The 23,597-nt window shown below is 45.2% G+C and overlaps 2 protein-coding genes across 2 annotated transcripts; one reads left to right on the top strand and one right to left on the bottom strand.

Moving 5' to 3' along the window:
- Positions 1 to 14,602: 14,602 nt before the first annotated feature.
- LOC117584367 (protein sly1 homolog) lies at positions 14,603 to 17,066 on the bottom strand. The gene is made up of 5 exons (XM_034273205.1): positions 16,894 to 17,066; positions 16,670 to 16,829; positions 15,907 to 16,592; positions 15,141 to 15,850; positions 14,603 to 15,078 (listed from the first exon to the last, which is right to left on the bottom strand). Exons 1-5 carry the CDS (start codon positions 16,919 to 16,921, stop codon positions 14,746 to 14,748), a joined length of 1,917 nt encoding a protein of 638 aa, XP_034129096.1. The 5' UTR covers positions 16,922 to 17,066; the 3' UTR covers positions 14,603 to 14,745.
- A 797-nt stretch (positions 17,067 to 17,863) lies between these two features.
- On the top strand, positions 17,864 to 22,838 carry LOC117584350 (out at first protein). Its single transcript, XM_034273183.1, is given in 4 exon segments — positions 17,864 to 18,488; positions 19,635 to 19,748; positions 19,881 to 20,199; positions 20,703 to 22,838. Coding segments are annotated over 4 exon segments (1,407 nt in total). The 5' UTR covers positions 17,864 to 18,212; the 3' UTR covers positions 21,401 to 22,838.
- The last annotated feature ends 759 nt before the right edge of the window (positions 22,839 to 23,597 follow it).

The following is a 23,597-nucleotide window of genomic DNA, read 5'->3' as shown; positions in this document are numbered from 1 at the left end:
TAAGTTCTCTATACTGCATTGAATTTTTGAATTTTTGGCCTTCCCAAAATAAGAAAACCCATCCGACAAAGACTTTAATGCAGACAAATTGTCGCCAAAAAAAGCGCTTTAAATGAGAGTATAGAGGCAAGTATCGATTACAATTTCTTTGTACACTTTCGATCGAAGGCACCGTAAAGTCTAGCTCAAGAAATGCCCGAAACATTATTCAAATCTGGGCAAAACTTGAATGGTCCACTGGAGGCGAGTGCCAGTGATTTGACTCAATAAGTCTTTTTAATATTAATAAATAAAGCTTAGTGGGGCTGTGTGTTGTAGTTGTTATTCCGACTGACGCTGCCATTCGGTCTGCTTATATTTTATTTTATTGCCGGCTTTGTTGCTGTTGTCTTGTGTGGCTGCTGAATAAACAAAAGGCGTGTGGCCGGCCAAGGTTTTGGCTTTGAAAAGCGTTTAAGCGGCTCCGAGCTGCCACATCTCTCGCCTCTTGGTCTGCTGTAATCGCTTAAAAATTTCGCCAGCCCCTCTCGTTGTTGTTTGTGTGTTCACATTATTAATGTTATTATTATTATCTGTTTTGGTTGTTGGTTTTTTTATTTTTGTATCATTTGTGTAAGGTGCTGCAGGGTGTGACAAATTAACGTCGGACCCAGGTACCCGCCACCGCAGCCAGAAAAATCCTCAACAAAAATCGCGCGACGTCAAAGGCGACGACGTGCAAAACATTTGGAGCCAAATTGTCTGGTTAGCTGTTTGTTTAAGCCGATTTGTTGATGCTTTTGTGGAATTGTTAAGGTGTTGGCACAAGTATGCGTATTTTTCTGGCATCTGTCTGGGTAGAAAGTTAATTCTTAATGAGCTTAACTTTATTTATTTGGTAATATTTTACATAGAATTCTTTTTTATTGTATTTCTATTTATAGAGAGAATAGTTTGAATTATCACACTTGTCTTGCAATGGATTTTCACAATAAACTTTGGAAATTAATTCAACCTCATCAAAGTCTAGAAATTGATCATAATTGTGGCATTTAAAGCTTGTTTCCGGCCATAACTATATATTCTAAAGTATGACTATGGCGTGACTTTATCTTCTGCTCTTCATAGTCCAAATGCTGCCTTAAACTTAAACAAGTCAAAGTCAAGTTTTACGACTTGTGCAAAACATAAATTACCATCCACTTATGGACTTGCATTAAATTTAATGGTTCTTGAATTTATTAATTTATTATATTTTTATTTATGAAATGCGCAATTTTAAAATAGATATGCGAGTGGTTTTCGAACTCACCGTCTAAATGGGTCACTAAGCCTGACATTTATGGGCCAATATACAAGCGGAGTGTAAGGGAGTGCTCTGCGCACTCCAACCAGGAGCTCCGCGACAGAACAAAAGACTTCAAAAACGAACTCTAGTGGGTGTGTCTTTACAGTAATTGTCTTTCGAATGCCACTCATAATTAGTCATGCAAATCAATGTGGTCAACGTAATTACGAAAAAAACGGACTCAGATGCCATAAACCATTTCCACCTAGTTAGAGGCATCGAGAGGCTGAGGTTTGGACCTTGTCAGAGCTGGACCGCACCAAGAGTAAACAATATCTTAATGGCAAATTAAAGCCGCCAGCGCCTTCAGCGGCAGTCCACCCCGTTGACAATTTATTTTACACTACTCACTTTTCTGTTGTATCTTTATTATTTCAGGAAAATACAAATTCAAGTCTACGTTTGGCAGTTTGGCAGTGGCCAACACTATTTTCTATGCGATTATTTATGCGCGGCTCGGGGCGTGAGAGCGTGGGCTGGGTTTGAGCATGTTTTGGGCATGGCTCTGGTCTGCCAGGTGTCACTTTCACGAGGTGTTACAGATTAGTGTAGATCACAAGGGACCAAAGAGGGAATCGAAATCTTCAATTTACAGATACTGTGGAAATGTGCGATAAATATTAATGGGTACTTCTCCAAACTGCAAGACTTTTTTGTTTCAAATTAAATCAATTCTTTTGATTGTGAATGTATACGATGGCGGTAAGTTTAAAGTTTTATATGTATGCCATTAGATGGGCAGTCAGCTAGAAACGTAAATGTAAATGGTAACCAATAAAATTGTCTTAGATCCACTAAGTCCACTTCGCTTGATATAAATAACAGGATCAAGTCAGTCAACTGCAGACAACGACTTTGGCGACAGGTTGGCTCCTGCAGGTGGATGCCTCGTGCATGCCACGACTCTGGCTGATGGTATTCATTAGCGTGCTGGTAGCGTCAATTTTTCACGATTCAAAATGAAAAGTGTTGGCATTAAGTGGTGTGGCATGAGGGGAGTGCACGGGAAATATATTACTCATACGCAACGCTGCACCTGCTGCAAGTCAGTTTAAGTCTAACAAAACTTAATTACAAAGCAGGAAATATTAGCGGACACACTTGAAGCAAATAAAACTAATGAACCAGAAATATTAATTTCACCAAAATAAGAAACACGCGAGGCAGGCAGCAGCGTCGCAGCGTCGCAGCGTCGCAGCGTCAGCTGCAACAATCAACAACTTTCAAGTGCTGCCAAAGCCATTGCCTCAGCCAGGCCAGCACTTTGCCACGAAAAACCTGAACATGCATTTTAATTGCAATGGGCCAGGCTTTGATCCCGACACAGCTTGGCATGGGCAAACAAAATGCTCTGGCACAATTGGTTTGAAGCGCGGCACCGACATGAAATGGAAAGTGGAGCTGTATTTTTCACTCAATGAATTCTGGTTACACTTTCATTCCATTGGTTTCAAACCTCCTTTATCAAATCAACTTTTGAGAGCACTTTTGTAACAGCTTCCGTGTGGATCTCTTCTTGGTGTACAACTTATGAAACTACCACAATAATTCCTGTTTTCAATAATTATAATTTACAAATTTAAAAATCAATTAATTGAACTACCAATTGGACATTAAAACCGCACAACTTTGCAAGCTTTGCTCATACTTTTAAGTGGCACAAAAAATCGTCTGCAGCATGTCTAGTCGTCATCGTCTGTGCTCTGGTTTTGTTTATGCCGTTGATATTTTATTTTTGCAGTATTTGATGCAATTGTTGATTTTGTGGCTGGCTCATTCGTTGCACGAAGCTCTATAAGCAGCAGCGATGCCAACGATGTTTGGGCCCAGACCTCAGACCACGAGCAACAACTAGAGTTGAGCAATCAAATGAAAATGCTAGCCAAAAAGGAGGCGAAATAACATTGTCACGTCAAATGCATGTCATTTAATTAATTTTGTTTACTTGCCACAACATTAATTTGTTTTTGCCGCTGTATCGGTGGCAGCTTGATGTCTTTGAACAAATTTTCGACAGTCTTTTTAGTGGAAATTGCCGTTGCCAGCTGGATATCTAACACACTCACACATACATACATATGTAGACATGTCCACTTGAATAGCAAGCCCAAAAATTGTTCCCACATGACTGCACTTTATGCAAATAAAACAAGGCAAGAAATTCGCCTGAAATCAAAGTTCTCGTCGTGTGTTCCGATTGGGTTTTCTTGTGTGGTTCAAAGATTTGCCGCCAGACTCTTGACGGGCTGTCAAATAAATGTCGCTTTATTCAAATTTCACATTCGCACTAATTGTCTGCTGAATGGAAAGACAAAAGGAGCTGCTAACAAGCCGAGGTCTGAGCTCTGCGCGGGCTTAAGTGCAGATTAGCCCATGGCTGGGGCAGACTTTGTGTCGCAGGCCAGCCCGGGGATCTGTTCCTCCTCAATCAACTTTCGATCAAAACGCGCCGCGACTTCGCTCCGCTTTTGTTTCACACAAAAATCCGAAAGGAAAAAAAAGATTTGCCCAAAAAAGAAAGGAGGTTGGAGTGGAACCTTTTTCAGAGCCTTTTGCATGGCTCATTTGATTTTTATTTTAGATGCTTTCTGATAGAACAAAAAATGGTTTAAAGGCAAGAACAGTGGGTTGATCGTGTATGGAAAGAGATGAATTACAGACTCGGATTGTAGTAAATAAAAGTAAAGGTAAGTAAAATACTCTCCAGTTGCAGAATGTTTTGTAACATTTGAAAGCCGAAAACTTCCCTTTTAAGCTTGTGCTAAGAATGCTTAAAAATAAATATATTAAGTCAGCTATAGTCACCTTCTGCCCCACTGTACAAAGATACCGCCAAGACGTTTATTCATGTTGAAAAACGGAAATTATCAAACGAAACGAAAGAGATACGAGTGCTGGGAAACATACGACACCGGATGTCTGGCCGAGCCGAGCGCACCATACGAGTATGAGGAGCAACAGGCCGAGAGATAGGGCCTAACCGACTAACTGCCTACAAAATGTCTGCTTAACCTGCGGATGAGTTAATTAAATCTGTCAATACTGGCTGGCATATGTGTATAGGTACACAAGCATGGCCCAAAATGCAGCAGCAGACTGGACAGCGAAGGGACAGGCCATCAAACGGCCATATCCATGTCCCTGTCCATGTCGTCGTCCATTCAAGCGGCCCATCATCATCATCGGCAGGAGCAGGAGCAGGAACGGCAGTGGCCATAAAAAATGTAGCACGCCATGTGCGGGCTCACAGAGCCGGGATCGAGGATGGGGATTCGAGGATCGAAGATCAAGGCTCGAGGTCCGGGGATCGGGGATCGGGGATAGGGGATCGGAATCGGGAACTAAAGCTGAGCTGGGCTCCTTGCCTGGAATGTAACTCGATTCCTATTAACTCATCAAGTTGGGTGCTGGGGCGTTATTTCTTTCCCCCTCTAAAATATACTCCTACAAACATATTTATGTTTATATATATTTTTTTTGTTGTATCCTCTGGTGGCCCGTCCGGCAGCGGATTGAGAAATGAGGCAAAAATTAAATCAGTTTCGGTTAAGCAAAAAGGCAAAAAAAAGACTCAAAACGGCCACGGCTTAAGGCAATTTGTAGCCCTGTGCGGTCCTTTTTTCACCACCATCCCAATCCGAATCCGAATCTAAGGGTGTACGAGCATGTCAATATGTGTGTGTTGGCTTTATAAAAGCAAATATGTTCACACACTTTGCTAATAGCTTCATAAATAATAACCAAAGAGGTCAACATGTTGGCCAAAATGCACTGGCAGAAATGGCCAGCCATGGATGAAGGATAATAGTTGGAAGCGCTTAATCTTTCGCGTAAGTTAGAAAAACCAAGAAAAGGGAAAACCTCAGAGATGACATTTTATAAAAGTTTCATTCATGGGTAAATCTTTCTTAAGGACTGCAATAATTTTAATGATTTTCTAAAACTATAGCTAATATTTGTTTGACTGTAGAAAGCTTCAGACTGCGAGAAGGGAGCAGCGAGAGGGGGCCTCTGGGGCCTTGCTGTCAGCCGGTCAGTCGCACGTCCAGTCCCTTACTGGGATCCGTGGATGCCCCCCCCCTCCCCTCAGTGACCCATGCAGCTGATGTATCTGTGTGTGTGTGTGTGGTGTCGGTTACGCAGTTGTCCGTTTGTCTCGGGTTTTCAACAACAAGATATAAGCCAATAAAGAAGGAACACAGCCGAAAGGGATGAGCGGCCAGCGAACAAAAAGAAAGCGCAGGCAAGGAGAATACCTTAATTACGGTTAATGGAGCGTTCGCAAAAACAAAACCGATGCCACACTGAAGTATATACAAACATACCTATGTACATATACACATACATATACATATGTATATCTTTATGTATTGGTGTGTTGCCCGAAAGCTCTAACCTGATGCTGGATCTTTGCCTGAGTGCCACAGCGAAATAACTTAATCACATTTCCAGCCGACATGGCGAGAGTCGAGTCGACCACAAAAATTCTGCGAGCCATGTTCGTAATTTTGTATATAAATGAGATGCGGCCACCCTAATGAGCCTGATTAACCGAGCCGTGGCCGTAGGAGCGAGCAGAGAGATCCAGCGAGCATCAGAGATCCACACGGGCGGTCCGACGGATTCCCATCCCACATCCAACATATTCTTCCCTCCTTTCCGCAACTATTTCTGCTGCGGTGTTTCATTTAACTGCTTTCATGCCACAGATCGCGTCGAATGGGACGCGTCCTTTTGACCTCGAGCTCAGGTTTGGGGCTGCGCGATCTGTTCCGCGATCTGGGATTTGGGATCTGCTGGAGCTGCGACTTTATGATCTGACTCTGAGACGCTTTTAATTTGCATACGATGTGTCAATGATGTCGACGATGACAACGGCAACGTCGCGTGTGGTTTTGGTTTTCCTGTGTGTGTGTTTTGTCGTTGTTTCTGTGGTAATAAAAATCGGCTTTGCTTTAAATGCCATAAACAAAACGCCTGAACATTTGTGCTGGCAGATGTCTTCATTGAAAATTATACAAAGCAGGGAACTGTGGAGGCACGAGGGTAGAGCCTGTGCCTGGGCATGAACCTGGGCATAGTCCCAGGCGTCAGGTGGCTGAAGCGTGAGAAAGTTTCACCCAACTTTTGCAGTTTCTGCACTCATAGTGTGGCGTTTTTTGGTAGAATGAAGTTTTAGGATTTTACCATTATCTGCTGTTCAGTGCAGATGCCCTTTGAAATCTCTTTAGGCAGACCCCAAAGGGTAGCCACTTCGTTCATCATCAACCATCGTATCCTGTAAAATGCGTATCTTTTTTTTGGGCCATCGCTTAGTCATGTTTTGGCTATTTGCAGTTTCGGCTTTGACTCATGGACTGGGACCCGTTGGCCGGGCTGGTTCGCAGCATAACTTAATCATAACTTTTTGGGTGGCCCACAGTGCCCAAAACAATGTTGAATTGTTCTCCTCCAGAAATGTTCCGAGTGAAGGAGAGAGACACGCTTTGATTTCAATCTGATGCTGGGGCAGCATAATAATATTGTATCATTGTATCTCAAGGAGCCGAAGAGGACGACGACGACGTCGACGCACCGTTGCACAGTGGGGCTTTCTGTGAGTTTAGCTTGATAAATAAATAATGTTTCAGAGCACAAACAGAACTATATCTAAATAATAATATCTACGGGATAACTACATAAATCTCACATAAATCCATGATAAACTTCATCAGAAAATGACTTCTGCCACTACTTTTCGGCTGATGTGCCACGGTGCGTCGTGATCGTGGGGGTTTTGTGTGATTGTGGGGCAGGCACATCATCATCTCCATCATCAATGGCAGCTCTCGGCCTACCGTACAAAAGGCTGCCTTACCAACAATTTCTTTCTTCTTCTCCCTCTCCCTTTTTTTGTTATTTGGGTTGTTCCTCGAGCTTCTTCGACTTTGGCACGCTGAAAATTTTATGACTTCATTTTCTGACCACCAAGCGAGCGCAGAAGCCCCCCGAAAAAAAGGAAAAAGAGAACAAAACGAGCCGAAAACAACGAACAAGTAAACACTGTGCAGAAGATCCTCATAATAGGCCCGCTTGCCTTCTGTTGCTCAGTTTAGAGCTTAGTTTTTTGCCGGGGATGCAATACCCGGAATTTCGTGCAGACGCAACACAATAGCCCAAAGGATTCTTTGAATTTTGATCAACTTTGCGATTGGGTGGCAGCTACTCAGACTGGCAGAACCAACAACCTATGTATGACACACGGAAGACTCTGGCCGGGGACTACCTAAAACTCCAATTCAGTGCAAGCTCTCCGGAGCGATCCCTCATGGTTCTAACTTTTACCTTCCTGAAAGAGCAGAGTTGTCTGCCTAAGAGAGATATCTCCATGCCCAATGGATTCACCACATAATCACCAATCACCAATTACAAATTATTAGTGTCTGCTGGTGGAAAATCCTAAACAATATCTTTGTTCAACTCAATTTTCCCAGAGCCACAACCAAAAACTTCCTCCCGAAATCCCATTCCCTCTCCCTCTCGAACTCGAACCCCATTCAGCAGCAGCAACTGCTGCTTCCCCAGTAAAAAGAACAACCATCCTATCGTATCGTTATCTGTAATTTATGCACTTGTACTTTGAATCACTTAGTTGCTCTTGTTCAGCCTTCTGCTGCTGCTGCTGCTGCTCCGCCTCTGTTTGGCCTGCTGTCAGTGTCTCTTTATTGTTGCTGTTGTCACACACATAGAGAACGATTAAGGCGATACGACTGTGATCTTATCAACGATGTGCAACGATCAGTGGCAGCCACAACAACAGGAGCACACACACACACACAGGGTGGACACACACGCAGTTGACAGTGCCAGGAGAATGGAGATGGGACGACGCTGGATGCTGCATGAACGGGTTGTACGGAGTACGGAGTACGGGCTACGGGTGTTTAACGTGAACAAGTCACAAGTCCTGGGGTGCGTGCGTAGAACAGCTTTATAAATGTAAATTAGATCTCGTTTAGCATTGACTATGGGCCTCGTAAATAAATGCCAAATGACATCATTATCATCAATGCTTTTTCGCTGCACACACTCCGTGGTATTGGTCCTGGTCTCTGGCCTGAAGCACAGTGGAATGAAAGAGAAAAAATAAATATATTTTCATTTGTTGAAGACTTTCAAATATTAAGATAGTAAATATAAGCAATCCTGCTCGTTTCCATTTTTGTCCACATTTCTATGAGTTTTCGACCACTGTGCCTTGGCTTCCCTTCAGTCTTTGGCTGCTGATCTGCGTCCCTTTTGCGGCGTTGCTTGTGCTCCCGTTTCGAATGTCTTTGTTGGGTCGTTATCTTTTGTGGTTGCTGCCTTTGATGTTGTCGATGGCAGCGCTGATAAGAGTGGGGGGGGGGGAAGGATATCCTGACCAGGGGATATCTGTCTCCCGTCGGGTGGACCCTTATCGCTCCCCGGACATCGCCAATCGGCTCTCGGCTGGTGATAATGACTTGTAGGTACAAAATGGCTTGTCAGCTTTGCTGCAACTTCTGCGGATGTTGCGGATTCTTTTGGCAACTCGGATTGTCTCATTCTCCCGTCTCTTCATGTACTCCTCGTCTGTTTTTGTTTTTGTTGTTGTTGTTTTAGCTTAACAATTTTGCCTGCACACCACTTCAATTAATTTGGCTGCTTTAATTTGCGTTCTGTTCGGAGTTGTTCCAGTCTTTGCCGCGACTACGGCTGCGGTTGTCTCTCGGGTTTTACAAGCAAATCGTGTTCCACGGCGTCCGATCGTCTATGCCAGCTTCATTATTTTTTCTTTATTTGTTTTCCTCCGATGCCAGACTGCCAGCTTGTAAGCGGCAACTCTGCAACAACATCATGAAAAATGCATTTTCAATGAGAACCGGGAGGAGTGCAACCCATCCCTAAACATCCCATCCCATCCCATCCCATCCCATCGCAGAGGCAGATGCTGAGGTAGACTGTCTGTCTCTCCAGCCTCAAACTCACTTAAAATTCTTGGACCTTGTCTCCCAGCGGGGAGAGACAGAGAGAGGTGCACTTACAGCCGACGATGGCGAAACTTTTGTCGAGTATTGTAAAATTGTTTGGACCGGGCGGCGCTTGAGCCTTAAAAAACAAAAGACGCTGATGGCAATGAGTGTGTGGCCAGGATGCGAGAGGGTTCAACCAGAACCTGCACTGGACCACAGGGGAAGAACGAATGAAGATTCCTGATCTGCACAATGAGTTCTTAAAATTATAAATATTTCCACGATTAAATTCTGAGACTGTAAGTCGAAAACATACATTTAATTAATCATTTTTCGTGTGTCTCATAATCGATTCCAGTTCTCTTCCTTCACTTTTGTTGTGGAGTGTAAGTCGATGTTCAAGTTAATGACTCTCTATGCTGAACATGGTCAAGAGTCGGCGGCCAGTTTCTTCTTCTCCATCTCGGGGCTGCGTATGTCTTTTCCTGGAAAAACGTCGCCCACATAATTTTCAATTTTTTCTCGTACGACTATTTTCTGTTTAGTGTCTTTTGGAAACGTTCTGACCACCGGATGTAGGCGATTGCTGCTGCGGCTTCTAATTGCCGCACAGGCCGCGGGGAGTCAGGGAGGCGGGGTCAGAGTGCACTCGAGTGCGGCGCAAGGTGCATGCATCAAGAAACTTCTGGACATCTGCTGCAGGCACATGAGAGTCAAGGGAGAAGGGCAACAAATTTTCAGGCAATTAGTGAAAATGTTTCAATTTACAAAACATCCAAATGATAAGCGGGAAATTAGTAAATAAAGACATCAAAGCGCACAACGGCGTACGGGTCCCTAGGAGGACCAAAAAAGAGCAGGCGCTAATGGCGCCAGAGAATGGGAATAAGAATGGGGAAGGGAAGGGAAGCGAAGCGACAGGTATCGGGGATACAACAGGTGATTAATTATAAACACTGACAAAACATAAAAATACAAAAAAATTAACCGCGTACACAAATAAACGAAAGCGGCAGCTCTATGAGAGTATAACTCATAAAGAGAGTCGTGTGGGGGGGGGGGGGGAGAGTGCATCGGGTCGAGTGTGTAGTCCCAACATTTTTATATTCCTTCCCTTCATTTTGGGTTCTAATGTTTGTGTGTGTCTCTCTGTAATGTCTTTCTGTGTGTGTGTGTGCCCATTAATCGCGAGTTAATTGCCTACAAAGCGGCAGGCTAATTGCCGATACTTTGAAGAACCATTGCTGGTTGTACCTTAAGAAGTTTGTACCTTAAGACCTACAAAAAGTTTGCCTGAGCTGCGAATTTAATACTAAATATTTACTTGTCCAACTTGGACTTTTTAATGTTCTTTGCATGTTATTAAATCTCTATTATTTTGTTACAAAATAGTAACATATCGTAATTGATGTTGTGTTCAAAGGGTAAGAGGAACTGCAACATAAAGGGATCATACCTAAATTAATTTCAAGGATCTTACACATAAAAAGATTGGTGGGGTCTTGGACTGTAATACTGTTACACAGTTGACTCCTCAGTGGCTTTTCCCTCTAAGCCGCACAGCACTTAACAATTCTACGCTGCGACCGCACAACTTGAACGAAAAAGAAACCCAAAACAAAGGAAGAGCAGCAAAAACTACTTATGCCCAATGCGAAATCAGGTTGTGTTCGCTTTTGGGTTTTGGGTTTTGGCTTCTTTGCGTTCCCAAGGCACACGCCCAAGGAAGAGCACACACAGATTCTCTATGCTCGCTGCTGCTGCTGGGGCAGACAAAGCGGTGCGTGTGCAATTGCCAACTCCAGCCAGAGCAGCGACAGGCCCCCAAGACGTAGACAACGCATGGTCCAGAAGGAGAAGCAGAGGGAGAGAGAGAGAGAGAGAGAGAGAGAGAGAGAGAGAGAGAGGTCTGCGGGTCTGCGGCATAAATTGCGCATAAAAACATGAAAATGAAGCGATAAACTTGAGATACGCGATCGTAAAGCAAAGGCAACGTGGTCCTCTCCTTCGGCTCGGTTTGGGGGGGTCTGCTCTGGCCTGACCCGAAGATCAATCTGGTGGGGGCTGCGGCTGAGCAGCATGTGGGGTAACAGCCTGGGCCATGAGCATGTCCGAGGTATTTGTTTAGGTTTGATGAAGCTGTTGGCTGCTGTTTGTTGGTGGCCATTCGGAGCGACCTGGATGATGAAGACCCAGAATTGGGCCATTTTCTTTGCATTTATTTGGATATATTTTTGGATTGTATCTAATGCCGCTCATGTGATGCGTCACGCAATAAAATCTTCGTTTAAATCAATTTCTTTTTGCTACAGGAAACGGCAGAAAGCCATCAAGCCACTCATCTTTTCTTATTACTTTATTTCACTCTAATTTCCACTCCACTTGCTTGGCGGCTAACAAGACGCTAACAAGCCGACTCCTGCTCCAGGATGATCCATTCGTTCATTCGTCAGTTGCTCTTTTATTGTGGGCAAATATTTGGACCCTCGTTTCGGCTCGTTTCTTCTTTTCCTCTGCTCTGCTCTGCTCTGCGTCTGCTCCGTCTGCCGGGGGTGCTGCACTTTTATTGGGTTGAGTAATTAACATGCCGCTCCCGATCCCTGCGTGGACCACCGAAGGCGGCAGTACACAAAAATGTTTGCACTAGCAGCTATCCTGCTAAGGATAATAACATTCTGAAGAAGCTACAACAAATAGGAATACGACTCTTAAACTAAACGAATAGAAATCCATTTTGAGAGTCACAACTTACAGTTTACAAAGCGCTTGCAGTTGGGAAGCCATTGAGACTGGCAGCCAAGGTGTATGCGACCGTAGATGGAGATTGTTCAGTAAATGATTGTCGATTGAGAGCAGGAAATGAAAGTTCGCCTCAAAAATAGATAATATTCTTATATAAAGTTTAACTCGGTTGTTCCATCTGCCAAAGACTGCTAAAAATATAAAGATGTACATGGGTAAGAGTACATAAATTATACATTATTTTGAGTGAAAAATCTCCCACAATACCACGAGTTCTTAGGCGGCCAACTCCCAGCCTTTTGTGAGCAGATCAGCAGAGTGAGATTGTGGCTTATGGAATGGCGCACTGCCTCCATAGATCTCGGACTCCAGCCCAGTCGTCGACCATTCAGGGGGTCCGCTCCACCGCTCTCTCTCTTTCTTTCTGCCTGACTTCCACTTCCACTTCATTTTGTTGCACTGGCCTGGCCATCGTTCGACCGCCTGACTGGCTGTTTGTGCTGGTTGGGCTTCTCGAATTTTGGAATTTGTTCTGCCTTGTTAAGAGTTGTTAAGATTATGATATATGTATGGGCTGTGTGTGTGCTGTGTGGTTGTGTGTGCTGCCAGAAACCAAGACCAAGACCCAGACCCAGACCCAGAACCCAGAACCCAGAGAACCAAAGCGAACCAAGACGACGACAGCGGCAGCCATTATGATTCACAGCAGGAATGTGGGAAACGGCTGCCTGACCATTTTTTTTCTGCTTGCTGCTTGCTGCTTTCTGCTTGCTGCTTCCTCTGTCCTCCAGCTCCCCAGTGGGGACGGGAGCACGCTCACACAGATACTCACGCACACGAGGACAGTGCATTTACCACATAATCGATTCATGCATGTGGCAGGCTAAGAATTTCTTTCATGTTGCGTTTTCGTTGTTAGTTTCTGTAGTCGTTTTTCTCCCAGTTTTTTCTTTATGATTTGTTTGAGCCGCATCTTTTTCGGACCACCCGTGAAATCACTTTGGGTTACCAGTTTTTGGGACAGAGTTTGACTTCGTTTTTCTTTCTTTTTTTTTTTTTTTGGGTGTTTTGGCTCTTTTTTGTGTGTGTTTGGTGGGGTCTTGGCCTTTGTTAAATTGCTCTTGTTTATGTTAACATTTAAATTGTGGCCACGGGTAGTCGGGATAGTAGCCCCAGCCCAACCCAAGAACCCCCCGCCCTCGCCGCCGCCCTGGCATCCAAAGCAACCAAAACCAATATTTAAACTCAACGCTCCATGAATAATCATCGTCATCGTCAGCGTCATCATCTCTTCTGCGGCCTTTCAGCAGGGCCATCAATTCTGATTTACCAAAAGTGTTAATTAGGCTACGGATCGCATGGGATCGGTTCGGTTCAAGCTTGTTTGCTTCCTCAGCTCGGGAAACTGTTTGTTTACAGTGAGCCCTCAAATCTCCGGATGTGGGCTAAGCGCTAACCTAAGTTCACAGATCATAGGCACAGACTTTGCTTAAAGATTACTTAAGAATTCAATTTGAAAAGTTTTACTGCTCATCTGTGGGTTTATTGCAACCAATTCTAATAGTTCTTGGGACATTTCTTTATCCATTTTTTGATCCTTTACAAAAAAGTTTAAGCACCAAACAAGGTTGCAGAAATGAATTCCCGAACTATTCTTCTGATCTTCGGTGGCTCTCCAAGTGCTAAATCATTTGTGTTTCAAGTGCACACGGTCTCAGCTTATATTTTCATTCCCTTTTCTTATGATTATGGGTTCGCTCATTAAAAGTTTATTGACAAAGGAGTTGTAATATGCAGATCATGAATGCCATCAGGATTCTATCTGGGTCACTCTTTCTAACTATTTGCTTGACATTTTCGTATTGCTTTTCCTTGTTTCCTCTATTTTCTGTTACCTCTCGTCCATCAATACTTTTTCATGCCTTTTTCCATGTCTGAGGTGTCCATGCTTTGAACGATTTAGCTTTCAGTATTTAATTTCCCTACATTTTCATCCTAAAATTATGATTTTCAGTTCGCCCTTTCTTCGTTTCACTGAACTAAAACCAGCAACAACAAGGGGCATCCACAGCAATCGAGTGCTCAAGTTAGATGGATAATTTGACGCTTCTTAGTGACAGGCCTGGCCTCACCAGTCAGCCAGCAGTTCAGTTCAGTGCTCCACTCCATTCATAGTTCGCCAGGGATAGTGCTAATTGCTAGGGCCTGTCCCTAGCCCTATGCCTGTGCCTGTCCCCAAGTGCCGCGCATAGTTGTCGCCCCATAATTGTTGCCTGGGCCGATGCCGACAGGAATCGAGAATCGAGAATCAGACATCAGACTCAGGCAACGGGCAAGGCCCATCATCGCCTCAGTCGTTGACTGGCTGTCTGTCAGCTGTCCATCAAAGCGTTGCCAAGTTGGTGTTAATGGGTGCCTAGAATGCGAGTGGTGCGTCTCGCGCCTCCCCGGTCTTGTTGTACACGGGACTACGCATGTTTTTGCTTGTTGTCCTTCGGGGATTAAGCGTCAGGTTGGAGTAATTGTCGAGTGTGGAGTGCCTTTGTGGTCGCTGTTTTTGTTGCCTTGCATTTAATTTATTTTTAATATATTCTTAAAGTAAAAAGAAAGAAGCCACACGGACACATGCACCCAGCCCAGTCCTGCCCTGCTAATCCCTGTCCAGTTGCCCGCTCAGCAGCAATGGAATCGGAGCAGCCGCTCCTAACTTGTCGTCGCGGGGGATTGGATCTCGCCGCCCAGGGCGGAGAGCTCCTTGAGGAACTGCCTCGCGTTGGTCAGCGTGGAGGCGCCGTAGATTATGCGCCTCTGCACGTTGGACGTCTGCTTCTGCTTAATAAAGTCCACCAGATTCTGGTACTCAATGTAGTTGCCGCCGCCGACCATGAAGACGACGGCATCCTGGAATGGGGCACGATTCTTGGGCAGCACATCGCCTCCCTTCAGCAGCTTGGGGTCCAGATACAGATAGTCATCCGTTTCGGCATTGCTGCGGCACTCCATGACCTGCTCCGTGATCTTGGTGACAGGCAGGTTCTGCAGAAGCAAGGACACGGCTGAACATTACCGCTTTGGACAGATTTGATTGCATTACTCACGTGCCGCTTCACAACCAGATTCTTGACGCCCTCCATGACGAAGGAGCTGCCCTGCGAGACAAGTTTGGTGAACATGGAAACGGTTTTGGTGCCGCCGCCCTCGTACTGGGTGGCTTGGCTGATGCCGGGCGAGCGATTCATCAGCGCCTTCCAGCGCTGCACGTAGGCCAGAGCGGTCAAGTCACAGCCGGCGGCCTGCAGGGCCTCCTTGAGCCGCTCTACCTCTGACTCGGGCAGCTGCTGGGCGCAGATGTAATAAATGATGAACAGCCGCAGCTTGTCCTCCGACTGGCCAAACTCCGGGTCCCGCAGCAGCTCCAGCAGCGGCTTGTCCAGCGTCTGCTTCGACATGACCTTCTCCTCAATCTCAAAGTACGAGTCGAGTCGCCGCGCCTTGATGTAGTTGAGGATGGCAGTGGCAATCTTGGTGTGCATGTCGATCAGCCGCTTCTTCTCCATCAGCTGCGGCAGCGAGTTGACGGCGTTGGTGAGGCGCGTAGTTGTGTCGTTGACCAGCGAGAAGGCAATGTCCGACTCTCCCTCAATGCCCATCGAGGTTTTGAGACGCTTGATTTCATCCTCCGAGTTCCGATAGGATTCCAGCTCCTCCTGTATGGCCTCGGCCACCGTGGGAAAGGGACTGCCCTTGTGGGTCATCCAGAAGCGATCGTTGCGGTCCAGATCACAAGCCTTTGGCTTCTTTCGGGCTCCTACAAAAATATTTCATCAAATCAGCAATCAAATTCAGAATGTTGGCGAAACCTACCTCCTGCCGCCTCATCCTCGACGTAGACCAGGTTCAGGCCGAGGTCCAGAACATCGTGGACTAACGCCTGGTACGACCATGTGTGATGCAGCGGCGTGGCCAGATCCATATTCCTGTCCAGCAGCAGCAGAACAGGCCGCTGGAAGCTGAACACTCCGCCGCCTGCCTGTGTGGCGTCCATGTGGAACAGATTAGCGCGCGCATCCCAGAGGTTCTCGCGCAGCTTCTTCTCCAGCTTCCTGGCCACCATCTCGGCGGCACTGTTCCGTGGACAGCGGATGATGGGCACATTTCCCAGAGTGACAAACAGGGCAAAGAGTGAGTCCACGATGGAGTCCATTAGCGGGACCATCTCCTCGTCGCGCGTATTGGCCCGGTTGATGGCGTAGTACGACAGCTGGTCGCTCTGCTGGTGCTTCAGCACGAAAAAGTCGTCCTCCAGGCTGATGAAATTCACGTACTGATCGTACATCCTGTGGATGTTTGCCACGCAGCCGGCGTGCAGGGCGGCGGCGGCCAGGTTCTCGATCTTGGTGCGCGTAATGGGCGCCAGGAAGTTCAGGTGATAGATGTCGTACAGGCCGTTGGAGAAGTCCTGCTGGATGCGGTCGAGATTCTCGTCGGTGGGCAGGCAGAAGTAGATGGCCGGCACGTCGGGTATGGAGTCGCGATCCGAATGGAGTTGTCTATATCGGGGGAGTCATACATATGTGAGTATACAGTGACTAATAGCTGGACGGACCCATGGGTCTGCTCCACTCACACATGCAATGTCACGCCCAGTTCACGCAGCTCCTTGATGGAGATGACCGGCGAGATGATGTCCTGTCCCACACGGTCGTAGATGAGGATCTTCCAAACGGGCTCCGCTGCCAGGGCCTTGGGCTGCTGCGAGTTAAGGTTAAGCATTTGCTTAATAGCATCTGCGGCAGGAAAAAAAATCAAAATTAGTCAATTGGCCCCCAAAGCAAATCTGGTTTAATGTACTTATTTGGCGCTCCCTTAGGGTCAACATTGTGCTTGGTGTCTGGGTCCCGGCAAAAAAAAGCTATAGCAGCGTTTGAGTTATAATGTGTTTATCTTTTAATGGATACAAAACATATTTTATAAAAAAACAACACGTCACAAGCGCCTAAGCCAAACGCGTTTGGGCTAATTTAGTGTGAAAAAGGTGCAACAGCTGTGGATTTGGTGTGCACGCATGCGTCGGAAATACCAAAAGAGGTGGTTTGATATGTTATTAATATTGAATATACAGAAAGTAAAATAAAATAAAAATAATGGATGCAAGCTGGAAATTACTTACAGTTGGATATTTTTGACCTACATTCGAGAATGTTTACGGTCTGTTTGCAAGATACTCAGGCGGAATTTATAACAAATTTATCTTATTTGAGTAGCAAGCAAACTAAAATACCATAGTTTTGAGTGAAAACATATCTTATCTGTTTCATATGGCCCCTGATTCTTTTAGGGGCCAGCTCACACCAAATTCTTTTCCTCGTTTCAAGCATTTTTTAAAGCCTTTTTTATCTTCCTTTATGACAGAGTTGGCAGCACTGCTTACCATATGAGAACAACTTACCATTCACAATGTGACGAAATTGCCAATTCACAATATGAAAAAGATTGTTCTGTGTGTAAACGTCACCTTGTGAGTAAACATACCTTGGGTAGGGCTGTCAGATATATATAAAGAATCTATGTTCCTTCAAAATACAAATTGGCTTACATTGTGATTCATTCGTTGTTGATAATATTCCATATTTTACGCTGCTAGAATATTATATTTTGCTAAATTCGGTGCAAAGAGAGAGATGGCATGTTAGACAAAATTCAACTTGCCAAGCAAGCCAGCAAAGTCGAATGTCATTGGGCCCCGTTGACAGCCCTTTTCCAAGGTAAAATATTTATAGGGTTGGGTACGCAATTGTACACCCTTTTTATATTTTTTTGCGTTTTGTTTCTCTGTTTGCCTGTTGTTCGTTGTTCATTGTTCATTCTGCTTTCAACCGTCATCCGTCGCGCATCCGCCATTGAAATCCGTAACAACAACAATAATAATTTCAACACGTCGGGACGGTCGGTGCGCGCTAGAAAACTCTTAAAATAAAATAAAAGCAGTGAAAAACATGTAGGCCGTGCACCGACAAAGTCGAATATAGTGTCAAACTACGAATTATTTTCTGAGCGGCTCTGACAGCTGCATTTTTGTTTCTCCCACGTACAAATAAATTGTATTTACGACATTTACGCAAACGAAAACAAACGCAAGTCCGCTACAAACAGCAAGTGAAAGTGCGACAATGATTCTGGAGGGGGATAATCCGGAGGTGGCCATGGTCAACGTGTGCCAGGCAATGCGCGTAGGTCAATTGAGATGGCGCTTGACCCACCGGCGTGCTCTGGCAGCCGCTCAACTTTTGCGCAAGGAGAAGCGCCGCTGCAATGGTCGCTTCGTGAGCGGCGACCACTTCTTCAGGCACAGCCGCGGTTTCCTTTGGTTCGTGATTTGCAACCTGCTAGTCTCTGGCAGCACCGGCGGGGCGGAGGCGCAGCTGCTGATCAACGTTCAGAATCAGGTGCGTTTCGGGGAATCGTCGGAGAATGAAATCATCGAAGAGGATGAGGAAGAGCAAGAGGAAGTTTTACCCATGGAAGGGGCACAAGACGTCGAAGAATATCAAGGAGTAGATTTCGAAGAACTTATTATGCAGTCAGCAGAAAATGGAGCAAGTTTAGATGCGGGAGATCAGCCCCAACACCAATAAACAAACATTTTGAAGGGGAGCAACAACAAAAACAAGAAATGCGGCCAGCAAAATATACAAATGGCACGGCGACTGGAGTGGGGGCGCCCCAAAAAAACAAATGGCAGGGAGAAGATAAACTCCAAGCGGAACCTGGAAAGATTCAACAAAAATAAACGACAAACACTAACATTAGATTTCGTTGTTTAAAATATTTGCATAAACAAGTTAATAATGATGGCTGGGTTCAAGTGGAGAAGAACGATTTGCCTTTGGGGGCTGCTTTCTATAAATTTTAGATTAGTATGCTGAAAACGTGGCTCTCGCTCTTGCTTACAGCGCACCCTGTATCCATCCGCGTGCTGTGTGTGTGAATGTGTGTGTGCACATAATTGTTTACATGTGACATCCTTCGTTGTGCCCGCGTGCTGTCCGTGGCCCCAAAATGTCTCCCCCCATGCTGTGCACTGCTTTGTTTGCATGTGCTTTTGTGCAAACACAGGGAAAGCTAAGCAGCGGCGAGGCAGCAAGAACAATACCAACACAACATGTTTGCTCATGTAGACACACACACACACACACTCACACAGCCACGTGCAAAGGGCACACTTTTTGTTGTTGAACTACATTTCGGTGAGAGTAAGAGAGAGCGAGGGAGAAAGAGATTGCGGTGCAGTTGACCCTGCTTCTTCTTCTTGGCAGTTTCCATCTCCGTTTCGTCTTGGCTTCCTTTGCGTTTCCTTTCCCATTTTTCAAGTCTCTTGACTCTAATTCGGTTCAGGGCCGCCCTGCTTCCAGCGGCAGAAGCTGTCATAGTTAATTTAAGAACTGACAACAACCCCAGTGACACCCCACCCCCCAGTGCTCAGTGCTTTATTAATATTCTAGTGGGAGGGGGGACTAGCGGAAAACAAGGAGCAACGGAGAGTTCTTAAAAGCCCATTCTAACACTTGTTGCTCGCTAATGCACTTTCGCAGGGTGGCGAGGTGATCCAGGAGAGCATTACCTCCAACATTGGCGAGGACCTGATAACACTCGAGTTCCAGAAGACGGACGGAACCCTCATCACCCAAGTGATAGACTTCCGCAATGTAAGTATCGCCACATGAAGACGAAAGTGGAAGAATTCCGAACATTTCCTCTGCTTTAGAAGTCTCATTCCTATTCTTCCCTTTAACCCTGCAACCTTGAAAACCCTGAAACTAACCCTGAAAACCTTTCAGGAGGTTCAAATCCTCAAGGCCCTGGTGCTTGGTGAGGAGGAGCGTGGCCAGAGCCAGTACCAGGTCATGTGCTTTGCCACCAAGTTCAACAAAGGGGACTTCATCTCCTCGGCCGCCATGGCCAAGCTGCGACAGAAGAACCCGCACACGATCCGCACTCCGGAGGAGGACAAGGGCCGCGAGACCTACACGATGAGCAGCTGGGTGCAGCTGAACCGATCCCTGCCCATTACGAGGCACTTGCAGACCGTCTGCGCCGAGGCCATGGACGCTACCTATGTGCGGGATGTCGATCTGAAGTCCTGGGCAGAGTTGCCAGGTGAGTGGTCGACGGATTGGCTGAAAAAAGTGTGTGCATCCGTGCATAAAAGATACGATTCCAAGAGTTTATGACTAGAGAAGCTCTCTATTGGTTTTCCATGGTTCCACTTGAATTTGTTCCGGTATTTGCTCTTGTTTAGATTTGTGGTCGACCTGGCGTCAGCTCCAAATTCTAACACAAAGCACAATTGATATCTCAAATAACGCTAAATAAGATAAAAAGTGCCATAGGTTAGCTAACAAATTACAAATTATTACAGTCCTTAGCCGTATAAAAATAAAGAACAATTGTTTGTTCTTTTAAGCGCTTTTTAGTGCTCCACAAATATGTGGTGGATGTTTTTGTACCAACTTTTAGTAGAAAAGTTCCCCCTGGGTAAACAATATTCGGTGAACCGAATTGATTTTTTCCGTTCACGCAGCTCTTAAATATTCTCAATTTTTGTTTGCATTCTGGTTGCTTGCTGCTTTTTTTTTGGTTTGCACCGGGCTATTCTACAGGCTCGTCGATCTCCAGCCTGGAGGCGGCCACCGAGAAATTCCCGGACACGCTCTCCACGCGTTGCAACGAAGTGAGCAGCCTGTGGGCGCCCTGCCTGTGCACCCTGGAGACGTGCATTGGCTGGTATCCCTGCGGACTGAAATACTGCAAGGGAAAAGGGGCCGTCGCGGACTCGTCCGGGGCCCAGCAGCAGCAGGCGACGAATTATCGCTGCGGCATCAAGACCTGCCGCAAGTGTACACAGTTCACCTATTATGTCCGACAGAAACAACAGTGCCTCTGGGATGAATGACGGCGCGGCGAGCTGCAGCTGGTGCAGATGCAGATGCGCTGTGCCAGGCGGCGGAGCGACACGGATGCGATGGATGCCTGCGATGCGGCACTCGGGATGCAGATGGGAGTTGCAAGTGAAACAAGAGGAGCGGCAACAACGAATGGCAGCAGGAGAACAGGAGAGGACACAGCGACAACAACGACGACCAACAAATTACGCCAACTGCTTTTGTTGGTGCAGCAGCAGATGCCTTTTGCTCTGTGGAGCTTTCCGGTCCATCAAATTTCCCATCATCGTCAGAATGCAGGGAAGAAGGAGAACCAGAAGCAGCAGCAACAGCAGCAGCACCAACAGCCTCATCATCATTCTCAGGTTGCCGCCACATCATCCTCCACATCCACAATGGCTGCCGTCGTTGCGTGATAATGATAATGCTGGGAATATTCCACCCCGCGAAATGAGTGTGGACACTTTTTACTTGCCACACTATGGGCATCACGGGGGCGTAGAGCCAAAGAGTGGACGGATGAAAAAGTGTGCTGCTGTATACCATGTACATATTTATGTACATATTTGTAACTACGATTAGCTTTTAGCCCGTTTGAGTTGTACGCTTATGCAGGATTTCGTTTAGCCTTAGGTTTAGGTTAGATATTCTAATTATCATAATTAAATGTAGCCCACAAAGAGCTCGTTGAACTTGGGATTCCCTGCGCTGCTGTCACTGATTTTATACTCGTACCAAAGAATTTACTTTGCGCTACTTTAAATCATGTTTCCGTCATAATTCTATTAATATTCTTTACTACAAAAATACTTTTCCTTGTTCGTTGCTTGCATTATATTTATACTATCCAATTTCCAACTTTTCTTACATCCTTATGGTTCCTACTAAAAGTTCTGATTCTCATTAAATAATTTAGAATTTCACTTCGCACTTTTTCTCAGCAGTTTAGTTCGGGTTACCTTTTCGGATATTTGTATTTCATCTGCACGTACTCATAAATGAAGCCTGACTAGATCTAGGCTTTTTCCACTCGTATTCCGCTGAGCTAAAGAGTATTATAATTATAGGAATATAAATAAATTAAATGTGGCCTTAGCATGTTTTATGAGCGCAGTAAGGAGACACCAAACTAAGTGCTCATACAAGAAATCGGGAAAACAAAACCAATAGGAAATATGATACGGGAAATTTCACTAACCAAAATGACTGCCGCAAGAAAAGCTTTTTTATCATATACTTTCAAAAATGGCTGTTTGAGAATCCCTATCGCATTCCTTCTTCTTTTCCACTCTTCCTTATAGTACATGTGTAGTCCTTTACACCCTCTTTATACATATGTACGTAGGTAACTGCCTCTTTGCCTTTGACTTGTCATCTTTTCCACTTTTCCAAACCAAAGGATTACCTTGCAAGAGGGTCGAAGAGAGCCTCGAGCACATTGATTGAAACCAATAATAAAATATACCAAGAACAATAATCTATTGTATAAACTTCGAACCTAGTCTACTTAGAGTCTTAGAATGGCATATTTTCCTAAAAGCATACTACAAAATAAAATTGTGTAACATGTTTCGACAAGAAAAACAAACGGTGATAATAATTTTTTCTACCACATAGAAACGCAACTCCTTGACTCACTGTAAAAAATATAATGGAAATGAATTTGATCTGATCCAGTGTAAAAAATTGATTAGTATTACTAAGCATTTAAGGGTTTATCGAACGAGGGAGAAGCCCCATCTGATTCGTGTGAAGCGCATTAGCCAATAAATAATAATAATCCATTAGTCCTAACAAAGTAATTGAAAATTAATAATTAGTCCTAATAAAGAAGCTGACAAATTCTACATTTTTTATAAAACAAAAAGTAATCGTTTCCGTTTAATTATTTTGTATGGTTTGGAGTTTTATTTCAGAGTGAAGGAATCGAGCCTTCAAATTCCCAGCACCTTAAATCCCATTTCTCATTTGATTGAACAGCAAACAATATTTATTAATGCATTTATTTTTTCCTAATCATTGAAGGGCTTTCGGAACAGCCTTTCGGAATCTTCTCAATGCATTAAGATGCTCGGCATGCCTCCAGTTGTTTGCCAAACCATCCGACTCCTCCAGAGCCCTACTACTTACCCCAGCCATCACACACCCGGAAAACAAACAGTTTGCAATGAAAGCTGCATGGAGTGGAGGCTGCCGGCTGGATCCTGGATCCGGGAGCAGCTCCAAGTTGTCTAGAGCCAGTGGCAAATCCTTTATGCGATTTGTAATTCATGAGCAGAGCGCACAGATTCTTATCATTTATTTTACTGCGCAATCGGTATTGGGTCCTGGCAGAGGGAAGCCTGAGTACAGACTGCCAGACAAACACTTGCAGCCAATAACTATATTCATGGCGTCGACTGTTGCCGACGATGGCTTAAGACGTGCGGAAACCAAATCGGCGTCGTAGAAAATTGAATTTGTTACGATTTCGCAGTGGGGTTGAGTAGAGCCCGAAGGATAACGCGGGGCCGCCACGATGAACCCAGCGGGAGCAAACGTATGTGCATGCCTAATGAGCCATGAAATGCCGGAGACTGGATCCTTTCACCCCAATTTCCCACCATCGAGCTT

The sequence above is a fragment of the Drosophila guanche genome, unplaced genomic scaffold, assembly GCF_900245975.1.
Source record: "Drosophila guanche unplaced genomic scaffold, DGUA_6, whole genome shotgun sequence".
NCBI classification, from domain to species: domain Eukaryota; kingdom Metazoa; phylum Arthropoda; class Insecta; order Diptera; family Drosophilidae; genus Drosophila; species Drosophila guanche.
This window is presented reverse-complemented; position numbering and strand designations above follow the sequence as displayed.